This window comes from Haliotis rufescens, unplaced genomic scaffold (genome assembly GCF_023055435.1).
Source record: "Haliotis rufescens isolate VD_foot unplaced genomic scaffold, xgHalRufe1.0.p SCAF_37, whole genome shotgun sequence".
In the NCBI taxonomy this organism is placed as follows: domain Eukaryota; kingdom Metazoa; phylum Mollusca; class Gastropoda; order Lepetellida; family Haliotidae; genus Haliotis; species Haliotis rufescens.
This window is the reverse complement of record NW_025964079.1, coordinates 1315944-1334629: the sequence shown is the minus strand read 5'-3', so window position 1 is coordinate 1334629 and position 18686 is coordinate 1315944. Positions and strand designations below refer to the sequence as shown.

Sequence of the window (18686 nt, the reverse complement as noted above, 5' to 3'; positions counted from 1 at the left end):
ATCTGTAATTACGTAATAAATGTGAAAACGGCTTGCCATACCGTCGTGGTGCAGGTCTCAGACGTTTACCACTTGGTGAAAACCAGGCTATGATGCTAACAAACATAGAAACCTGGATTCGATGTAACTTTGTAAGCTATTTTATTATACATGTAGTTCGTTATATGCATATATACAGCATATATTCATTAAATGGCCGTGACTAAAAAATAAGTTCGTTATATCGGTCAGTTCGTTATAAGCGTGTTCGTTATAAACGTAGTTTACTGTAAATATTTATGTTTTGATATTAATATTGTATTACTAAGTCCCTGCTACAGATAGACCAGACACCCAGGGTAGTGCCTGGCCCACGTAAGAAAAGATATACAAACGATTTTAGGAAAAGACTAGCAAGGTTATTATAAGGTAGACACAATTCTATGGATAACAATTTCTTTTATACTGTTAAAAGCGACGTTTCGGTATAGATCCTTATACCGTTGTCAAGCAAGTCTTAGATATATGAATCGCTTTTTACAGGATTAAAGAAGTTGTTATCCATAAAATTGTGTCTATCTTGTCATCCGTCAACTTCTACGTAATGCCTATCAAACAATTTAAGGTTATTATATGATTCAGAAGTTATTGTTAAGAAGTAGACATCATATTAGCTAGTTCATGACAGCTAGACTTAAGCTTGTTGGACTTTTGCTGTGAGAACTATTTCTTTCAATGATATATCTGTTGTGAATATAATATTTCAAGTTTCAAAACTTGACATTTATAAACAAAGAAGTTAACCAAAAACCACACGTCATCAGTAAATTTTATTGTAAATATTAATTCAACTTGAATTTATGACATAAGTCAGTTATTTTGTGTTATTTACCAGTGAATGATATCAGAATTATTGATATCAAATTGACATCGTATGATGTTTTAATATGTCAATCATCATTCAGCATAATGTATAGTTCTAATAAATTTTGTAAGTTTAATAACTAATTATATCATCAATGAATTAATGATATCTTAAGATGGAGATTCCATAGTAAAACGTCCCTACATAGTTTAAGAATTGTTGTTTTACATGCGGTTTCGGTTGTTTGATGCGTATTCCGTTTGTATTTCCGCGCGCACCTGACTCATATTTTCACAGAAACACTAGAACCAGCTTACTTTATTACCCACAATCCTCAGACTGGGCCGTCGTCTGCAAAGAGAAAGACGTGAATATTTCTTATGCTTGGCCTATAGGTAAATTGAATTGTTACTGTAAAGGTTTCAATAGTTTTAAAACAGTACTGGTTACGTCACTGTCGCAATATTCCCGGCATTGTATCTCAGGTGTAAAAGGTGTGCTATAGGCTAATGTGTTCGTCATTGACTTGGTAAACAAAGTTTCGTGAATACTTTTCAACAACCCCTGTAGAGATTAAAGAGTTCGATTCACATTCCCAGAAGTGCTACTTTATAGGCAGTTTGGCCCTGAGACTTAACTTTATTTTTACCCTAAAGTATTGCTGTATCACATTATAATAATACATACTGAAAGTCTATAATGTTACTGATTTTTTAACTATCCAAATTTCAAAATACATCACTGATAATTTAAACAAATGAGACCAAAACTAACCATATAGCTGGCCTGTCAACCATATCTACACACCTTGACCTGTAAACTTGTGTATTATGTCCAAAATTGCAATATTATGGGTAGCAGGTTATAGCGATAGAAACTAACAGTTTTAGCCCACTAGTCCTTATAATGACACCACATAGCAAAACCCTTAAAAAGGGCAAATTTCTCCTAATCCTTATGATACCTTATGATAACTATTAGGCAATTTGGCAAGGACTATAGGACTTGTGCCAATTTCTAACGCTGAGGTCATGAGAAACATAATTTTTTTCAATAAACCTAATTAGAGATGGTCCCCACCAACGTATGGTGGTCAAAAGATGGTCAGACTCTGTGACTTAGCTGATAACAAGTCATCGTACATTGTCGGCATGGATCGTGGCTCATAATCTTGATCACTGCATTATCTGGTCCAGACTGGAATATTGCTGACAGAGAGAACATTTCAACTGCTCAACTGACAAACCATATAAGTTGTAACGTTTGAGTTAGCATAAAAACGAAGAAAAATGTGCTAACAACTTGAATAAAAAATGCTAGGACTGACAACTGCCCCAAGTCTAGTGCCCCCTTAACAATGTTTTGACCCCTGTGACCGCCTCCGTGGTCTAGTGGTAGAGCTTCCGCCCGGAGAGCGGAAGGTCCGGGGTTCGATCCCCGAACCCTGTCATACCAAAAGACGTTAAAAGATGGTACTTGTTGTTACCCTGTCTGGCGCTCGGCATTAAGGGGCTAAAACAAGGACTGGTCTGCTCGGTGTCAGTATACTGTGTCTGAGTGCGGTATTCATTTTAAACTGCGACATGGTATCTCAGTGAGCTAGCACTATATATCGGCATCAGTCCGGACGAGTACAAGCAGCCGCACACACACACACACACACACACACACACACACACACACACACGTGCATGCACGTCGCTATATAAGTGCAATAATCTTGGACGTGACGTTAAACCCCATTTCACCTCACCTCACCTCACCTTTGACCCCTGCACCATTTACTGACCGATGTGATTTCAGATTAATAAGCCCTAGCTCCTGTCAAATAGAAAAGACAGCTGTTCCAATGAGATTATGATAAGAAACTAAGGGGAGTCCTGGCATCTTTAATGATTTTGGCCATATGTGAAAAAAAAAAAAAAGGAAGCCAGTCTTACACGTTGTAAGTTGCCAGCCACTTGACTTGGTCAGTACCTTCTCACTCACTCTGAATCAAACTGAAAACCTGAAATTTCATTTAGCAGAGAATTTTCCCAGCAGAAAAAGAAAAACCCAATTCGGTTCTCAGACTGGCAGAATAAGAATCAAATGAAAAAAATAAAGATAGAACTTGGATATTCATAGCCTAAAAACAATCATGTCATAATAAATTGTTTTAGTGGTAAAATCGGCATTTCTGCCACTTCATATCTCAACAATGGTATTTGTTAATTGATGTGATGTTACATATGCACATAAATTTTCAGGGTCCTAGAACTGCATAGCTAATGGTTTGAACAATATTTATTTAAAAATGAAATGGGATTGGTCAAAATAACAATCATAAATAAGAAAGTACAGCAATCCTGAAGATAAGTACAATTTTAATGTAACAGAAATTTGAAACAATACATTATCATAATTACAATATATTAAATTAGCCCAGCATGATCTGTTTGTGAGGGTAATATAGTTATGTACAGTTTCAATAATTTAATATTAATATCATCTTGTAGATTAGTATTTCCAAAACAGCATAGTCTTGATATTGAAAAGCACTTGGCATGAAAATAACATGTTGATCTAATGTCACAATAATTCAAATACTTGAATAAATAATGAAGATTATCTTTGTTGTCATGATCACAACTGCAAATAGGATCATCATGAATAAATCTGAAAATCTGTGTTCCTTTAAAGCACTCCAGCCCAATCAGACTTTATCCAAGCTATGATGTTTTCCTTCCTCAGCCTATGATCATCGTCAAATTTATATTTGCGTTATTAGTATCTAAACTAATGGAACAACATGACGACAGCAAAAGGAAGAATGCTTACAAGAGGAGTGAAGCGATCAGGTAAATGCACATTTGTTTTGTTTTTATCATTTATTAAAAACCCTGTCATTGTTTTTATTTTACCAGACTGCCTCCTTGATCTTGTGGACCCGTGAAGATTCCGGGGTAGAATAGGTCTTCAGCAACCCATACTTACCGTAAAAGGCGACTATGCTTGTCGTAAAAGGCGACTAACGGGATCGGGTGGTCAGGCTCGCTGACTTGGTTGATACATGTCATCGATCCCAATTGTGTGGATCAATCACTGGATTGTCTGGTCCAGACTTGATTATTTACAGACCGCCGTCATATAGCTGGAATATTGCTGAGTGCGGCGTTAAACAACAAATCAACCAGCCAACCAACCTTGGTCTAGTGCTTGAAGAATGGAAGGTCACTGGTTCAATCCCCAGCCACGCCATATTAAAAGATGTTAAAATATGGTACTTGTTGTGACCCTGCCTGGCATTTTGCAATAAGGGGATGAAACAAGGATTTGTCGACTCGGAGTCCATATACTTTGTCTGGGTGTGGTATCCACGTTAAAACTGCGTCACGGTATTTCAGTGGGCTAGCACTATAGAACCGGCATTTAATTTAGTCAGGACTTGTGCGAGCAACCACACACATACCTGCATGCACGTTGCTATATAAGTGCACTAATCTTGAACGTGTCATTAAAACCCATTTCACCTCACCCCTCATCTTTATATTGACATCGAAACCAGGATGAGGCACATTATTTTTTCATCTTGTTAGATTGTCCGTACTGTTGAGGTAAATTATTAATACAACCTTTGATATCCTAATAGAACCATATTCTTAGTTAAAGAGGATTTACAGTTGTTTTGCAGATTTTGTGACCACCGTGGAGTTTCCAGGTTGGAATAGGTCCCCAGCAACCTATGCTTGTCATACAAACTTTCTTAATGGATCTGTTGATCAGGTTCTGTGATTTGGTTGATTGGGTGACCTTTGCTCATAATATTGTCACAGAGGTACTCTGGTCGTCTCAAAGATAAGGGAGTACTTGTACAATCACTGGTTTGTCTAGTCCAAATTAGATTATTCACAGGCTGCTGTCATATAGCTGGAATATTGTGTGATGTTTGAAACAAATAAACAAGGCATATTTGTTTTCTTTTTACAGTGTTGAATAATCCAGACCAAGTTCAGCTACTTGATAGAGACACCCAGGAACAACTTCTGAAAATAACCAAGTTGAACACCCCAGCTTCTCAGAAAAGCTTATTGACTTCAAGTCAGTCGTCTCACTCCAAAATCTCCCGGAAATCTGGGAGCACCGCTGAGCTCAAACAAGAGGTTAAAACGGAAATATTTCGAAGCATATTTGGTTCCGTGTTTTGTCACTTGTTTCAAATGCTTTTTATCTTACCATCATTATTTTGAATAGCCATTTGATTTATAAACATTGAAACCTAATACCATCTGTTTCTCTGTTAATACACAAAAAACATTTGAAAAAATATCATGTGAAGTAGCAGTACAGATCAGTTGTTGAAAATGATTTATTCAGCATACAATTCATTTATTCATTTGCAAATTTTATGTGGGATTGAGTATACTAACAGGTCTTGATTTGGCTATATATGAAATGTACCAGTGCAACCTATTATTGCAAAGTGCAACATAATATTCATACACCAAATGCAACTTTTTGTTTTTCTGGTGCAACTAGGTTTTCATGTCAACATGCACGGGTACCTGGTGCAGATAAAATAAAGTTCCTTTTGTCTTGCCTTTACTAAGTGTAAACATGATACATCTGATCTAATATATAATTTACTGAATCATGCAATCATCATTTTGAAGCAAAGAGATGAAAAACTCAATTTTATGTTCGTTGAACTAAACTGCTATTTTTCTGTGTAGCTTGAGTCGATGCTATGGGTCCAGTGTGACAATCCTGACTGCTACAAGTGGAGAAGAGTGACAGTGTCGGAGCTGGAAGGTGTCACGGAGAACACCCCTTGGTTTTGCTACATGAATCACAACAGAGACTTTGCAGTTTGTGAAGTGCCTGAAGAAGACACTGAATGGTATGACAAGGCAGCCAAGAGAGTTGGGCTATGCTATGTCAAGTCACCAATAGCAGAGGGTTCACTTGTCTGGGCCAAGATGACTGGCTATTGCAAGTAGGTATCAGTGAACTCTCTTTCCAGCTAACGTGCAGACTGTCAAGGGCTAAATTAATGCTACAATTGCAAGGGTACTGTTAGTATTGCTATTGGGCGCACAGTGTTTGAAATAAGTGCCTGCTCGTAGGCCCCAGGCAGGTACCGGTAGATCTCGTGTCGGCCCTGTAGTTTCAAATTTGTATGGGTGCTTATGGCCTGCAGTAAATTTACGTGTCAATTTATTTGTGACAATAACCTGCAGTTTTTAAATGAGGGCCTGAAGAATTAAGTCACGGCATGCAGCTTCTAATGTCTGTGAGTCCTGATGTCAACCTGGCAATTCTTTTTAATTTCAAATACTATGGCCACAGGTACTAAAAGTTACTTAAAAATGTACCTCTTATGGTTCAAAACGTAGTGTTTGTAAATATTCAGTGAAACAGTTTTTCAGTGTACTCTTTCATATTGAAATCTAAATCTCTACTTTTCAACAGCTCATTTCCTAACTGGTCTCCGCTATCCTTTCTATTATTATCAGCATCACAGCGTTAAAAAATGGCACTAGTCCTATTGTCCTTGCCAAACTGCCCAGTAGTTAAGGTATCATATGGACCAGTAGAAATTAGCCCTTTTTAAGGGCTTTGCTATATGTCAGCATCATAAGGACTAGTGGATGAAATCTGCATCATGTGTGCATGGAGCAAACAGTAGTATGTAGGCTGCCCTATAGATGTGAATGTATTATCATGCTCATTATTATCATTATTATCCTATTATCACCTGTGTTAATTTATTAGCTCTTTTGATACCTGATGTCTCTGAAATCAGGGCCATCATTTTCACAGATAGTGTTTAACATGACCTTTATGTTTTCAAATCTATTTAATGTCCTGGGTGCCGTTGTACAAACCAAGCTTAGCGCTACGACTGTCGTAAGTCTATGTTAAGGTATGGGAGTTACGATCACCTTAGTGCTAAGATCGCTTTGTACAACGGCCTCCTGATCATTCATTGTTGATTTAGAGTTAGTATAGTACTATGTATATTTGTGTCTGAACGGTTGTGTTTGTGACGGATGCTGTATTGTCTGTGCAGATGGCCTGGAGTTATCACCAAGGACCCCAGTATCCAGCTTCACTGTCTGGTGGATGCAGATCACAAGCCAGGGTGGTATCATGTAGAGTTCCTGGGGAGATGTCACACTCACAGCTGGATCAGGGCTACCGGTGTCAAGCTGTACACGGTCAGGACACCGTCACCACGCACTGGGGTCAGGAGGAGTCATTTACTCTCATTGCATTGTACAAATGTGTAAAGTCTGTGTAAAAATGTTTAAAGAGTGGGTACAAATGTATAAAGTGGGTACAAATGTGTAAAGTGTGGGTACAAATGTATAAAGTGGGTACAAATGTGTAAAGTGTGGGTACAAATTTGTAAAGTCTGTGTAAATATGTGTAAAGTCTTGGTACAAATGTGTAAAGTATGGGTACAAATGTATTAAGTGTGGGTACAAATGTGTAAAGTGGGTACAAATGTGTAAAGTGGGTACAAATGTGTAAAGTGTGGGTACAAATGTGTAAAGTCTTGGTACAAATGTGTAAAGTCTTGGTACAAATGTGTAAAGTCTGTGTAAAAATGTTTTAAGAGTGGGTACAAATGTATAAAGTGGGTACAAATGTGTAAAGTGTGGGTACAAATGTATAAAGTGGGTACAAATGTGTAAAGTGTGGGTACAAATTTGTAAAGTCTGTGTAAATATGTGTAAAGTCTTGGTACAAATGTGTTAAGTGTGAGTACAAATGTATTAAGTGTGGGTACAAATGTGTAAAGTGTGGGTAAAAATGAGTAAAGTGGGTACAAAAGTGTAAAGTGGGTACAAATGTGTAAAGTGTGGGTACAAATGTGTAAAGTGTGGGTACAAATGTGTAAAATCTTGGTACAAATGTGTAAAGTCTTGGTACAAATGTGTAAAGTCTGTGTAAAAATGTTTAAAGAGTGGGTACAAATGTATAAAGTGGGTACAAATGTGTAAAGTGTGGGTACAAATGTATAAAGTGGGTACAAATGTGTAAAGTGTGGGTACAAATTTGTAAAGTCTGTGTAAATATGTGTAAAGTCTTGGTACAAATGTGTTAAGTGTGGGTACAAATGTATTAAGTGTGGGTACAAATGTGTAAAGTGTGGGTACAAATGTGTAAAATCTTGGTACAAATGTGTAAAGTCTTGGTACAAATGTGTAAAGTCTGTGTAAAAATGTGTAAAGTGTGGGTACAAATGTATTAAGTGTGGGTACAAATGTGTAAAGTGTGGGTACAAATGTGTAAAGTGTGGTTACAAATGTGTAAAGTGGGTACAATTGTGTAAAGTGTGGGTACAAATGTGTAAAGTCTCAACCCATTGCAGCAACATGTTTTGGGATCAGGAGGAATCTATTGCACGGATTGCCTTGTACAACATTGAAAGTCACCACGCCTTGCAACAACTCTTTTGGGAGTCAGAAAGAATCTTTTACACTGATTGCATTGTACAACATGTAAAGTTTCCATGCCCAATGCACCAATACTTACTAAGGTCAGGAGGGGTATTTTGTTCTCATTGCGACCCGTGTAGATCCGTTGTAGAATAGGTCTTCAGCAACCCATGCTTGCCGTAAAAGGCGACTATGCTTGTCGTAAGGGGCGACTAACAGGATCGGGTGGTCAGGCTCTCTGACTTGGTTGATGCATGTCATCGATCCCAATTGCGTGGATCGATGCTCATGATATTAATCACTGGATTGTCTTGTCCAGACTCACTTATTTACAGACCGCTGTCATATAGCTCAAATATTGCTGAGTGCCGCATAAACAACAAACCAACCAACCAAAATGTTCTCATTGCATTGTACAAAAAAATAACATAAAATATCTCAAGTTCTCCATTTGTTGACTGTATCAGAAACAAGGTAGAGGTCGGTGTAGGGCTCGGAAAGGTAGAAGGAATGCCCTCACCTCCTCCACCAGCAAACACCCACAGCGCAAGTGTTACATGAAAGATGTGTCTGTGGAGCAGGCATGTATGGAAGCCAGCAAGCTCCTGGCAGTCAGTAATGAAGAGAGAATCTCCAAGTGCACCTTCATCAGTACGGCTAGTGTTTTCATAGAGGAGGCTGAGCATGCTGACAAAGTGGGTGTGGTCACCCCGAGGTTGAGGGGTAAATTATAGGGAAACAACATTCCAAGTTTGAAAGTATTGAAATATGGATCAGGTTTTTCTTCGTGGATTCAAAATTTGCATATTAAGGCCTATAGTTCGACTGGTTTTATTTGTGTTCAGCGCTGTTCTCGCTGCGCTGTCAGAGGATCGAAGTATGAGAAGCCTTATATCATAACAAAGGTATACAATAAGGAGCTGCAGCCAAACTGACATGTGTTTTTGTTGCTGATTAATGCATACATGACTTGAAAGGATGAAGCTATTGGTCAACATCATATTATGTACGATAAAAAACTGAATATGGTATCCCTTCAGAGCATCCAGGTAAACAAACAGGTGATAACAAACTTGGTCAATAAAAACATGAAATTTGAGATAAATTATCACTGAACATAATTTACCATTTAAATTTATTTTATCAGAAATAATATATTCCAAAATCGAGATATTTTAGTTGCAACGTTTACTATATATTTATATTCCACAGTCATGGTGCAGGACTAATCAATGTAAGCAGGGATAACAGCGGTAGAAGATAACATTTTTAGTGCACTAGTCCTTGTGATGGTAATATATAGCAAAACCCTTAAAAATGGCAAATTTCTTCTCGTCCTTGTGATACCTTAACTACTGGGCAGTTTGGCAAGAACTACAGGACTAGTGCCAGTTTCTAAAGCTGGATTAATTTTAAAAAACTATAGGTATTTCTTGGAGTATGCAGAACCCTAGGGTAGGGTTTGTTTCCGGAGCATAACTCATAAACCGTTCAATATTTTTTCATGAAACTTTGCAGGTCTGTCAGGTACATGCTGAACTGGTGCCTTTTGCTATTTAGACATTTTAGAAATTTTTATTTTTTACGTTTCCATGGCAACAAGATGGACTGAGGTTCTGTGAGGGTAGGGTTCGTTTCCGGAACATAACTCATAAACCGTTCATCAAACTTTGCAGGTCTGTCAGGTACATGCTCAACTGGTGCCTTTTGCTATTTAGAAATTTTAGAAATTTTTATTTTTTACGTTTCCATGGCAAGAAGATGGACTTGGGTACCAATCTCTTCTTTTTTTAACAATTTTCACCTCGGTTTAAAAAGGTTAGGGTTTGTTTAGATTTAATTATGTCATAAATTCTGCAACAGGGGAGGGGGATATAGCCACGTTAGTGGCAAACTCTTGTTTTATTCTGGCATATGTTTTCATTATTTCCAGATGGTGCCATAAAGGAAACCAACCAAACGAAGTCCTTTGTGAAGAACAGACAAAATAACCAAAAGCAGAGTCAACATAAACAAACTGTCAGTGCTGTGAAGGACAGTTTTGCTTTCCCTGACTCCCCAGTCTCAGCTAACGTGTGTGGTGGGCCTAGCTTAGCAAACCTAGATATAAAGTTCCCAGATTCTCTTGTCAGCCATTCCAAAGAGGAAAAACTAGTTCTTGATGTACAGGTAGGTTGTAATAAGGGATTGATATGTATATATATATATACATGTCTAGTGTATTTATTGTGATATTTATGACCCATAATAATATTTATGAAATTAACGATGTGTTGGAGTTGTTTATCGTACCATAAAACACTGCAGGGAGAATAAACCATGAGGGGCGCATCCGGAAGTAGTTTATTCCCCTGCAGTCTTTTATTGTATGATAAATAATGACCACGAGTCGTTTATTTCATATATTAGATATCAACATTATTTACAGCCTCTTCAAGGATGATGATAAAATGTTCAAGCTTTATAAATACTTACCCATATTTTATTAAAGATGACTCCCTCAATAGAATCCGCCCTCAGTAGTGTTGGACAAGTCTATTTATGCACAGGTGGATATTTCTTGCATATTCTCACAGTCCTAACGTCGATTACCTGTACCTTTTCTCCCAGTTCCGATTGTCAAGTGTCTCTCGCTTTTGGATGTGATCGTTCGGCCATCGCGTTTATCTGTGTTGCCCAGCTACATCTATATGGAACCACTTACTAGACACTTCCCTCTCAAAAATATTGATGTCCAAAATATGATGTCATCAAGTTGCAAATGTTCAAATCTCCAGATATGACATCTTGATAGAACAATGTTTTATGAAATGAACCAACCTTCTTTCTTCATGATTTATTGTGAAGCTATCTTACATATAACAATATATGCCATATCTGTTCTACATGATGTTTGAAAGTCTTAATGTTCACAGTTTCAGATTGGCAGTTTTATAACCAAGGGACACAGAAACATATTAATATATGAACTTTATGAACCCAACCTAACAGCATTGTTTTTTACGATAGAAGGTTTAATTCCAAGACAAATCTCAACCTCACTTTTCCAAGTTACAAATGCACATATTACCCTGGTAATGATATTCATGTGCTAGTAGTGACATCACTGTTAGCATGTTACCATCAAAGGAAACCTGTGTTTGACAGGACATCCAAAGTGTGTCTGCGTGTATGTTTTAAAGCAGCACTTGGCTATATGATGGCAGCTAAATGATCAAGTCTGGATCAGTCAATCCACTGGTTTATGTTATGACCAATGGTCCATGTGTTACGCTGACACACCATCAACCAAGTTACCTGTCATGACCACTCTATCCTTTTGTTCGCCTCTTGCGACCAGTATAGGTTGAAGGGGAATCCCCACCCTATGATTATGTGTTACGAATTGTTTTGTTACAGATGTATCAAAGAAATGAGCGGGCATTTGAACACGATGTCCTGAGGTTCATGAAGCGCAATGATATTGCCTTCAGGGGTTTACCAAAATGGCAGAATACCTCCATCAGCCTCTTCCAGCTGTTCCTGGCTGTTCATGAGAGGGGTGGATACGACCAGGTGAGTCATACCTGCCCAACAAGCCAAAATATGATCAGCTACATTTTGGGAATTGCTTGAAGCTAGAGCAATGGTTTCCTTGTTCCTAATTGTTTCTAAACATTATGGTAAAAATGTTGGCATTAGTAATTGCTTCAGGCTGTTGTTGGGTTCTCTTCATAAATTTATATGTACGAAGAATTGGATATACAGTAAACTATGTTTATTACAAACACTCTTATAACGAACTGGCGGATAAAACAAACTGTTTTGTTGGCCCGGCCAGTTGCTGTGTATATGCTGTGTATATTTTTTCAAAAAACAACAGTTATAACAAACTAAAATAAATTGTCCTTTTGAGGTCTTTATAACTGTAACTTTACTGTATTCCGATAAAAAATATTGAATCTAGACAATGATATTTTTTCTTCTGTATATTAAGGTAAATTTGTATTCCATTGTTTTTCTTTTACTTTTGTCATGTTTTTAGTCTGAAGCTATCAATGACATTAGTGAAGGAGTTACTTCCTCAACTGCCCAACGCTGACATTTTCTTTACTCTGGTATCATTCTTGACCTTGCAATTTGTGACATATAGGAAATATTTCATATTGTCAGTTGGTCAGCAACAAGGTTTTGGTGTGTCAATTTTTATTTCATGAATGAAAAAAAAAAAATTCAAAGAAGTAAAATCTAAAGTTTGCAATTATGTGTGTCATTTTTGTTAATGCTTTGAATTAAAATTATGGTAAATTAAGAAAGAATCCATGTATGTTCATATACTTGATGAAATACATGTAACATACAGACTCAATAGAAATTTCCTTTAAGATATTGACACACAATGCCATTCAGAAAGTGGTCAAATGTAACAAATGCTTTTTTGGTTGAGTCCCGTCCGTGATTCCAACCCACACTGCCAGAGTGAGGCACCTGAAAGGGACTCAACCCCCAAAAAGTGCGAGAATCTGTGCTTTACTCAGAAAGTATTATCCCAAATATAACATTTGTTACTTTAAGATATTATTTCATCTTTTGAGTGGTGAGTTTAGATTCATTGACTGACTGACTTATTCTGCAGGTGTGTTCAACACGTGGTGGTTGGGTGCAAGTTTACAAGGAGCTGACAGAGTGTGCGAACAGTGGAGAAGTCGCCAAGCGATACTATAGGAGGTGCTTCGGGAGTTTGTGGAGACAAATACCAGATGCTACATTATATAGTGACAGAAATTACCTATTGGATGATGATTTGAATTTGTCTATGCCAACTTGTTAAGATCCGATGTCTGTTAAACCTTTAGCTTGAAGAAATAGTTCACCAAGCACATATGTTGATGTAGTAGATGAGTGAAATGTTTATAGCAATCCTAAGATGCACATTTGAAGTTCATGTTAAAAATTATTATTTTTCAAAACTCACAGCTGTCTCAAACATATTTAGTTTTAATAATTTCCTTTCTTTCTGACCCATTACTTTCAGAAATCTATATCCATATGAGTTGTTCATCAGAGGAAAGGACTTTAGCAAAATACTGCCATCCAAACACAAACACTGTGATAAGAAGACAAAAAACGTTGCCAAAGAAGCAAGTCTTGCGGAGTCTATGCCCTTCAGAGACTCAAGCCTGAGACTGGATGACAGTTGTGTTCGTGTGGACCCAGGAAGCAGCTCTGTCGGGTCCTGTGAGTGCCACACGTCATGTTGATTGCATTAGTTCCAAAACAATGCAAACATTTAGATTATATGTAAATAGTGTTATGTGATTTACTTATATAGTGTGTGGGTGGTAGAGTGAGTGAGTGAGTATGGTTTTACGCCGCTTTTAGCAATATTCCAGCAATATCACGGCGGGGGACACCAGAAATGGGCTTCACACATTGTACCCATGTCGGGAATCGAACCCGGGTCCTTGGCGTGACGAGCAAACGCTTTAACCACTAGGCTACCCGACCGCCCCCTGTGAGTGGTAAAGAAGCCTAGTGGTTAAAATGTTCGCTTGTCACCCTGAAGGCCCGGGTTTGATTCCCCATTTGGGTACAATGTGTGAAGCCTAGTTCTGGTGTCCCTTGCCGTGATATTGCTGGAATATTGCTAAAAGCGACGGAAAACCATCCTCGCTTGCTTGCTACTTATATAGTGCCGAGTATTCAGCGATTGTGTCAGGATGGGTCCCCAGCACTCATCTGCATGTCATAAGAGGGGACTAAATTGGATTGGGTAGTCAGCATCTGGTACTTTGTTCATTGCATGACATACCTGATCTGACTACTGAGTTGTGTCGACCCTTGATAAGGTTACAGGCCTCTTACATATTGGGTTTTAATCGTAGTATATGTGTTGGTTTCAACTGTTTGGCTTAACTTTCTGATATTCGCCAGAAGCCAGAGGGATGGTGTTAATCCTGGTACCATGCAAGTACCATGCAGTACCATAAGTCACCAAGGTCCCCAGTATGGTGGTCTAACTTTGGTTGCTTGTGATCTATAGCCCATTTTTATGATGTATTGTTATGGGTTGTCATACTTTTATGGTTACATACTGGTTTTAGATCAATATCTATGATAGTCTAGTTATTTTATTGTCCTTTGTTGACAAATGTTTACATAGTCTAAATATATTTCTTATTAATGTATGTTCTTGTATTGTCATTATATGGCTGAAATACTGCTGATGCGACTTTAAATTTTAACTCACTCACCGCTTATTACTGACTGTGACTTAAGTCAACAGCCAAATATCAGTAAATGGGGCATCAAGTAGAGCGGCTGCTCCGTACAGGGGAAAAAAACATACCCTATATCACTGTCTATAGTTTGAGTTTTTGGTACCTAAAATGAGGGGGTTTCAATAGGGGTTTGAAAGGAGATCGTCCTATGCATGGGGTAGAAGTGCTCACATGTTTTTGGTAATGTGTACTTGAATATGTCCCTAACATATACTGTCTTGTATTAAGTGTCCAACCACTGGACGTTTCCTCAAGGCCCCGTCCCAATCATCTTTCTGAGTTAAGGGAGTTAACTGACTGTAAAAGTCGAGTTTCCGCAGTTGTAGAACTAGGCTATTTCCCCAAAGGTTTTTGACCTATCCAATACAGTGAGAAATGCAGTTATTTGTGATTCAAGAAAAACTGCATCTTCGAAGTACTTCACCAAGAATGAATACATCTCTTTACCACTGTTATTCGAATTGAGTAAGGGCAAGTTAAAGTTCATGAGGGCTGTAAATACTTCCGAGTTCTTGCCAGCATGGCTTATGAAGCTTTTGTGTTAGTTCCTGACATTGTGTAATGTATTGAATATTTGCCATCAGTTGTGTCGGAGAAGTCTGTGGATCTGATGGAGATGCTGGGAGACTTGGAGGCCAGCGGCAACCTGTGCTGTTTAGAGGAAGGTAGGAAGGTTTAGTTGTGTCTTAAACTAAATGGAGGATGGTTAGAGAGATTACTCATTCAAAACTCACTTTCTCTCACTCTCTCACCCACTCACTCATTCACTCACTTTCTCTCACTCTCTAACCCACTCACTCACTCACTCACTCACTCAACCCACTCAGTCAAAACTCACTTTCTCTCACACTCTCACCAAATCACTCATTCACTCACTTTCTCTCACTCTCTAACCCACTCACTCACTCACTCAACCCACTCACTCACTCAACCCACTCACTCACTTAACCCACTCTCTCAAAACTCACTTTCTCTCACTCTCTCACCCATTCACTCATTCAAGCCACTCACTCTAAACTCACTTTCTCTCACTCTCTCACCCATTCACTCACTAACTTTTTCACCACTCACTCAGCTGACAGAAATTGTCATCTTTGTAGATGTGTTGATGAGTAAGACCAAACTTGGCATTGACATCACATTCTTTGACGAATCACCTCAACGGCCTGGTCGATCATCTCAGCACATCAAAGTGGCAGACACTGCATCAGAATTTGGACATGCTGCCATTCCTAGTAAGTGTAACATGTGTTATTCACTGTGTCATCTTTAAAACAATTCAAAGTACCTTAATGAAACTTTGGATGGCGACTTTTAATATCACAAACAAAAATGTTCAGGAAAGCTAACACTGAGTTGAGTTGTCTAATATTGAACATGGTCATCACCTTTGACATTCATGTAAGCCAACAAATATCGGTCTGCAACATTAGCCATTATTCTGAAGCGCAAGTCTAGTTACATTCTGTTTGGTCGTGTAAGTTTTGGTAATAGTAGTACATATAGTAACACTAAATTCTACTGAAATTGATGCTAAGAGCCATGTTCAGGCTAGTCTCAAAGGTTTCGACAGAGACTGCATTTTTTAAATCTCTGCTGAAACCACTGAGCTTGTGGAGCTCAAATATTGTGACCAAAATCCTAGCAAAAGTTGCTCTGAAAAGTGTGCACCGAAACAATAATGAACAAGTACTTCTGTCCCAGACTCCAATGACGGAGCTCAAGAAGTGCCTGACATATCCATCAGTAGTTCACAGAGCAGCCATGAAGGGGACCAGTTGCTACATGAGATGCAGGCCTTGCAGGAGGGCATCGACCTTGTCGCTGGGGAGATGGACTTCTTATAAATTTACTGCTATGCATGATCATCCCATGTAAATGTCTTCATCTTCATCTTCCTCATATCATAGTAGTCTGTGTTCAACTCAGGGAATCAAAGTGTGTAAAGGGCCTCTAGTGTTTCTATTCCAGAGATGATGGTTTTCAGGAGAAGGAATATGTCTTTTTGAATTATATAAATTAAAATAAGACCATGATACAAGGGTTGATTGATAAGTTTTAAGCCTCACATACATAGAATCTTACTCACATGATAATCCAACTCTGTTTGAAGCTGATCCAGAAAGGTTCTTACAACTATTTGTGACGATGGATGAAACCTGGGGTTCACCACTTCAGTCCAAACAACAACCTGCAAGTACTTGATCACTGCACGTTCCTCAAGTTTGTCCATTTTCCAAAGGTCACAGATCCCTTCTTATTTAACTGACTTCTGACAGCAAACCAGCTACTCAGGTTTTTGTCAGTATACTTGAATGACATCATGCAATGTCCGCAACAAAAGATTTTACTATTGTGCAATTCCTTCTGTGTCAGGCTCAGAACTTATCAATCAACACTGATAAATTTATTATCAGATTTTGTCATAAAATTTCATCAATGTGAGTTTGGAAGCATTTCACTTTCTGTATTTTATATATTTCAAACAAACTGACATTTTGTAGATTACTTGTTGAGGGATGTGAATCAGATAATACCTTGTGGGTTTGGCTTGGGAGAATGAACTGTTAGGGATCCTGATAGTCAGTTTGTCTGAAATTTGCTTTGATGTTACTTAATTGCTGAAGGAAAACACTTGTTTTTCTATATCCTGGAACCAGGTGTGTTATCATAGTAGCTGCTAGAAAAAATTAATTGTTGAACAATAATCACTTTGCTATGTAACACTAAATGGTCTGTCTTAGTTGACATGAGAAACACCTTGTATGAAGCATTTAGTAAGCTTGGCTCAGCACTTATAGGCATTTCATACACTATGAAATTAATTCTGGTATTTATTCTATGTTTAGAAACTCAAGTCAATACTATAAATCATCCATCTTCCCTAGGTAAAGGAGACTATAAAAGTCCAGTTTTCACCATTGCTGAACTAGGCTGGAATTATGGGGTTATATTTTGGCTGGACTAAAGAGCCTATGCTTAATCCAATCAAAATTGCGTAACAAAATCAACACCCGGTTCATAAACACGGCAATTGCCATGCAGATTGAGTTTGATTGCAGGATTAACAGAGCATGTGTACTGCCAACTTGTTGCTGTCATTTTGTTTGAAGCAAATGCATGTGATATGAGAGATGGAATCGGAGGAACAATAGAAGGAACATAGATGGGGACAGAACTCGTAATAGTCACTGGTTGCACTACGATCGAGCCACAAAATTCCAGCCTAGTTTGGCAAGAGTGGTAACTGGACTTTTTGTAGTCAGTCAACTCCCTTGCCCCGAGAAGATGTGAATGATTAGACTTGACATGGACCTGACCTCTTCTAGGCCAATGGATATGGTAGAAACCTGATAATAATATAATTGAGTCAAGACAAAAGTGCACAAATACTGAAATTGTCTGTGTAACTTTACCCCATGATATTAAAGATGTCAAAAAACTTCCAGTCAAAAATGTTATCATTTTAACAGAAATGTGGTATCAAATGTATAAGCGGAGTCGGACTCGACTAATTTCTCATTTGACCAGTAGCCTGAAGTCCAAATGTAAAAGTATTCTGTTGGACAAGTCCATGAGTTAAACAGAATCATTCATTTGATGCCATTCCAATGGTTTGACCACAGAAGACACACAAACAGCTGATGTACTCCTAAGTATGTGATAAGTCACACAACAGTGCCTTGATCCTTCTTGCTTGATATTGTGAAATATTTGTTATTTGTTGACAAGTGAATATTACTTCTTAGATGATACCTATTTATTTAACTATTGCCACTTTGAAGTTTGTTCCTCTTGTTTATATATCAATTTCTTATTTATTGCTTGATATTTATGACACTTGCCAAAAGTAATTATTCTTTCTCCAGAATAAATATATTTATCCTTATGCACACTGAAAGAGGTATATATGTTTTGTGATATTATTTGTTTGTTTTGTTACACAATTCAGGGTTTGTTTTCAATTTCATTCTTCCATTTGAATGAGTGAATGATATTATGCATTTGTGATATTTATTAAAGAAATAAACCTTTATTCACCAAATTAGTTATTTCTTACTTTTCTTGGCTACTTAACTCCAGGTTTTATTAAACAACTTGTGCCAGTTTGTAATGAGTGAATGTTGTTGAATGGTGTTGGCGATATTGGTGTCA

At 37.9% G+C, this 18686-nt stretch overlaps 1 protein-coding gene across 3 annotated transcripts; it reads left to right on the top strand.

Moving 5' to 3' along the window:
* Positions 1-1176: 1176 nt before the first annotated feature.
* Positions 1177-17898, top strand: LOC124140429. Of its 3 annotated transcripts, none has more exons than XM_046507978.2 (13): positions 1177-1239; positions 3578-3684; positions 4814-4986; positions 5557-5819; positions 6897-7071; positions 8739-8994; positions 10205-10440; positions 11671-11826; positions 12887-12978; positions 13286-13488; positions 15116-15196; positions 15632-15766; positions 16236-17898. In XM_046507978.2, exons 2-13 carry the CDS (start codon positions 3636-3638, stop codon positions 16376-16378), a joined length of 1962 nt encoding a protein of 653 aa, XP_046363934.2. In that variant the 5' UTR covers positions 1177-1239; positions 3578-3635; the 3' UTR covers positions 16379-17898. The 3 variants fall into 3 exon arrangements, with proteins under 3 accessions (XP_046363934.2, XP_046363937.2, XP_046363935.2); XM_046507981.2 differs by having other exon boundaries at positions 1186-1239; positions 3615-3684; XM_046507979.2 differs by lacking the exon at positions 1177-1239 and having other exon boundaries at positions 2756-3684.
* The last annotated feature ends 788 nt before the right edge of the window (positions 17899-18686 follow it).

What these genes read in the sequence shown, in the direction of transcription:
- LOC124140429 (XM_046507978.2), top strand. Translation starts at nt 3,636, where the DNA reads ATGACGACAGCAAAAGGAAGAATGCTTACAAGAGGAGTGAAGCGATCA. An exon ending in AACTAGTTCTTGATGTACAG is followed by an intron (nt 10,441 to 11,670) that starts GTAGGTTGTAAT and finishes GTTTTGTTACAG; the next exon opens with ATGTATCAAAGAAATGAGCG. An exon ending in TGGACATGCTGCCATTCCTA is followed by an intron (nt 15,767 to 16,235) that starts GTAAGTGTAACA and finishes CTTCTGTCCCAG; the next exon opens with ACTCCAATGACGGAGCTCAA.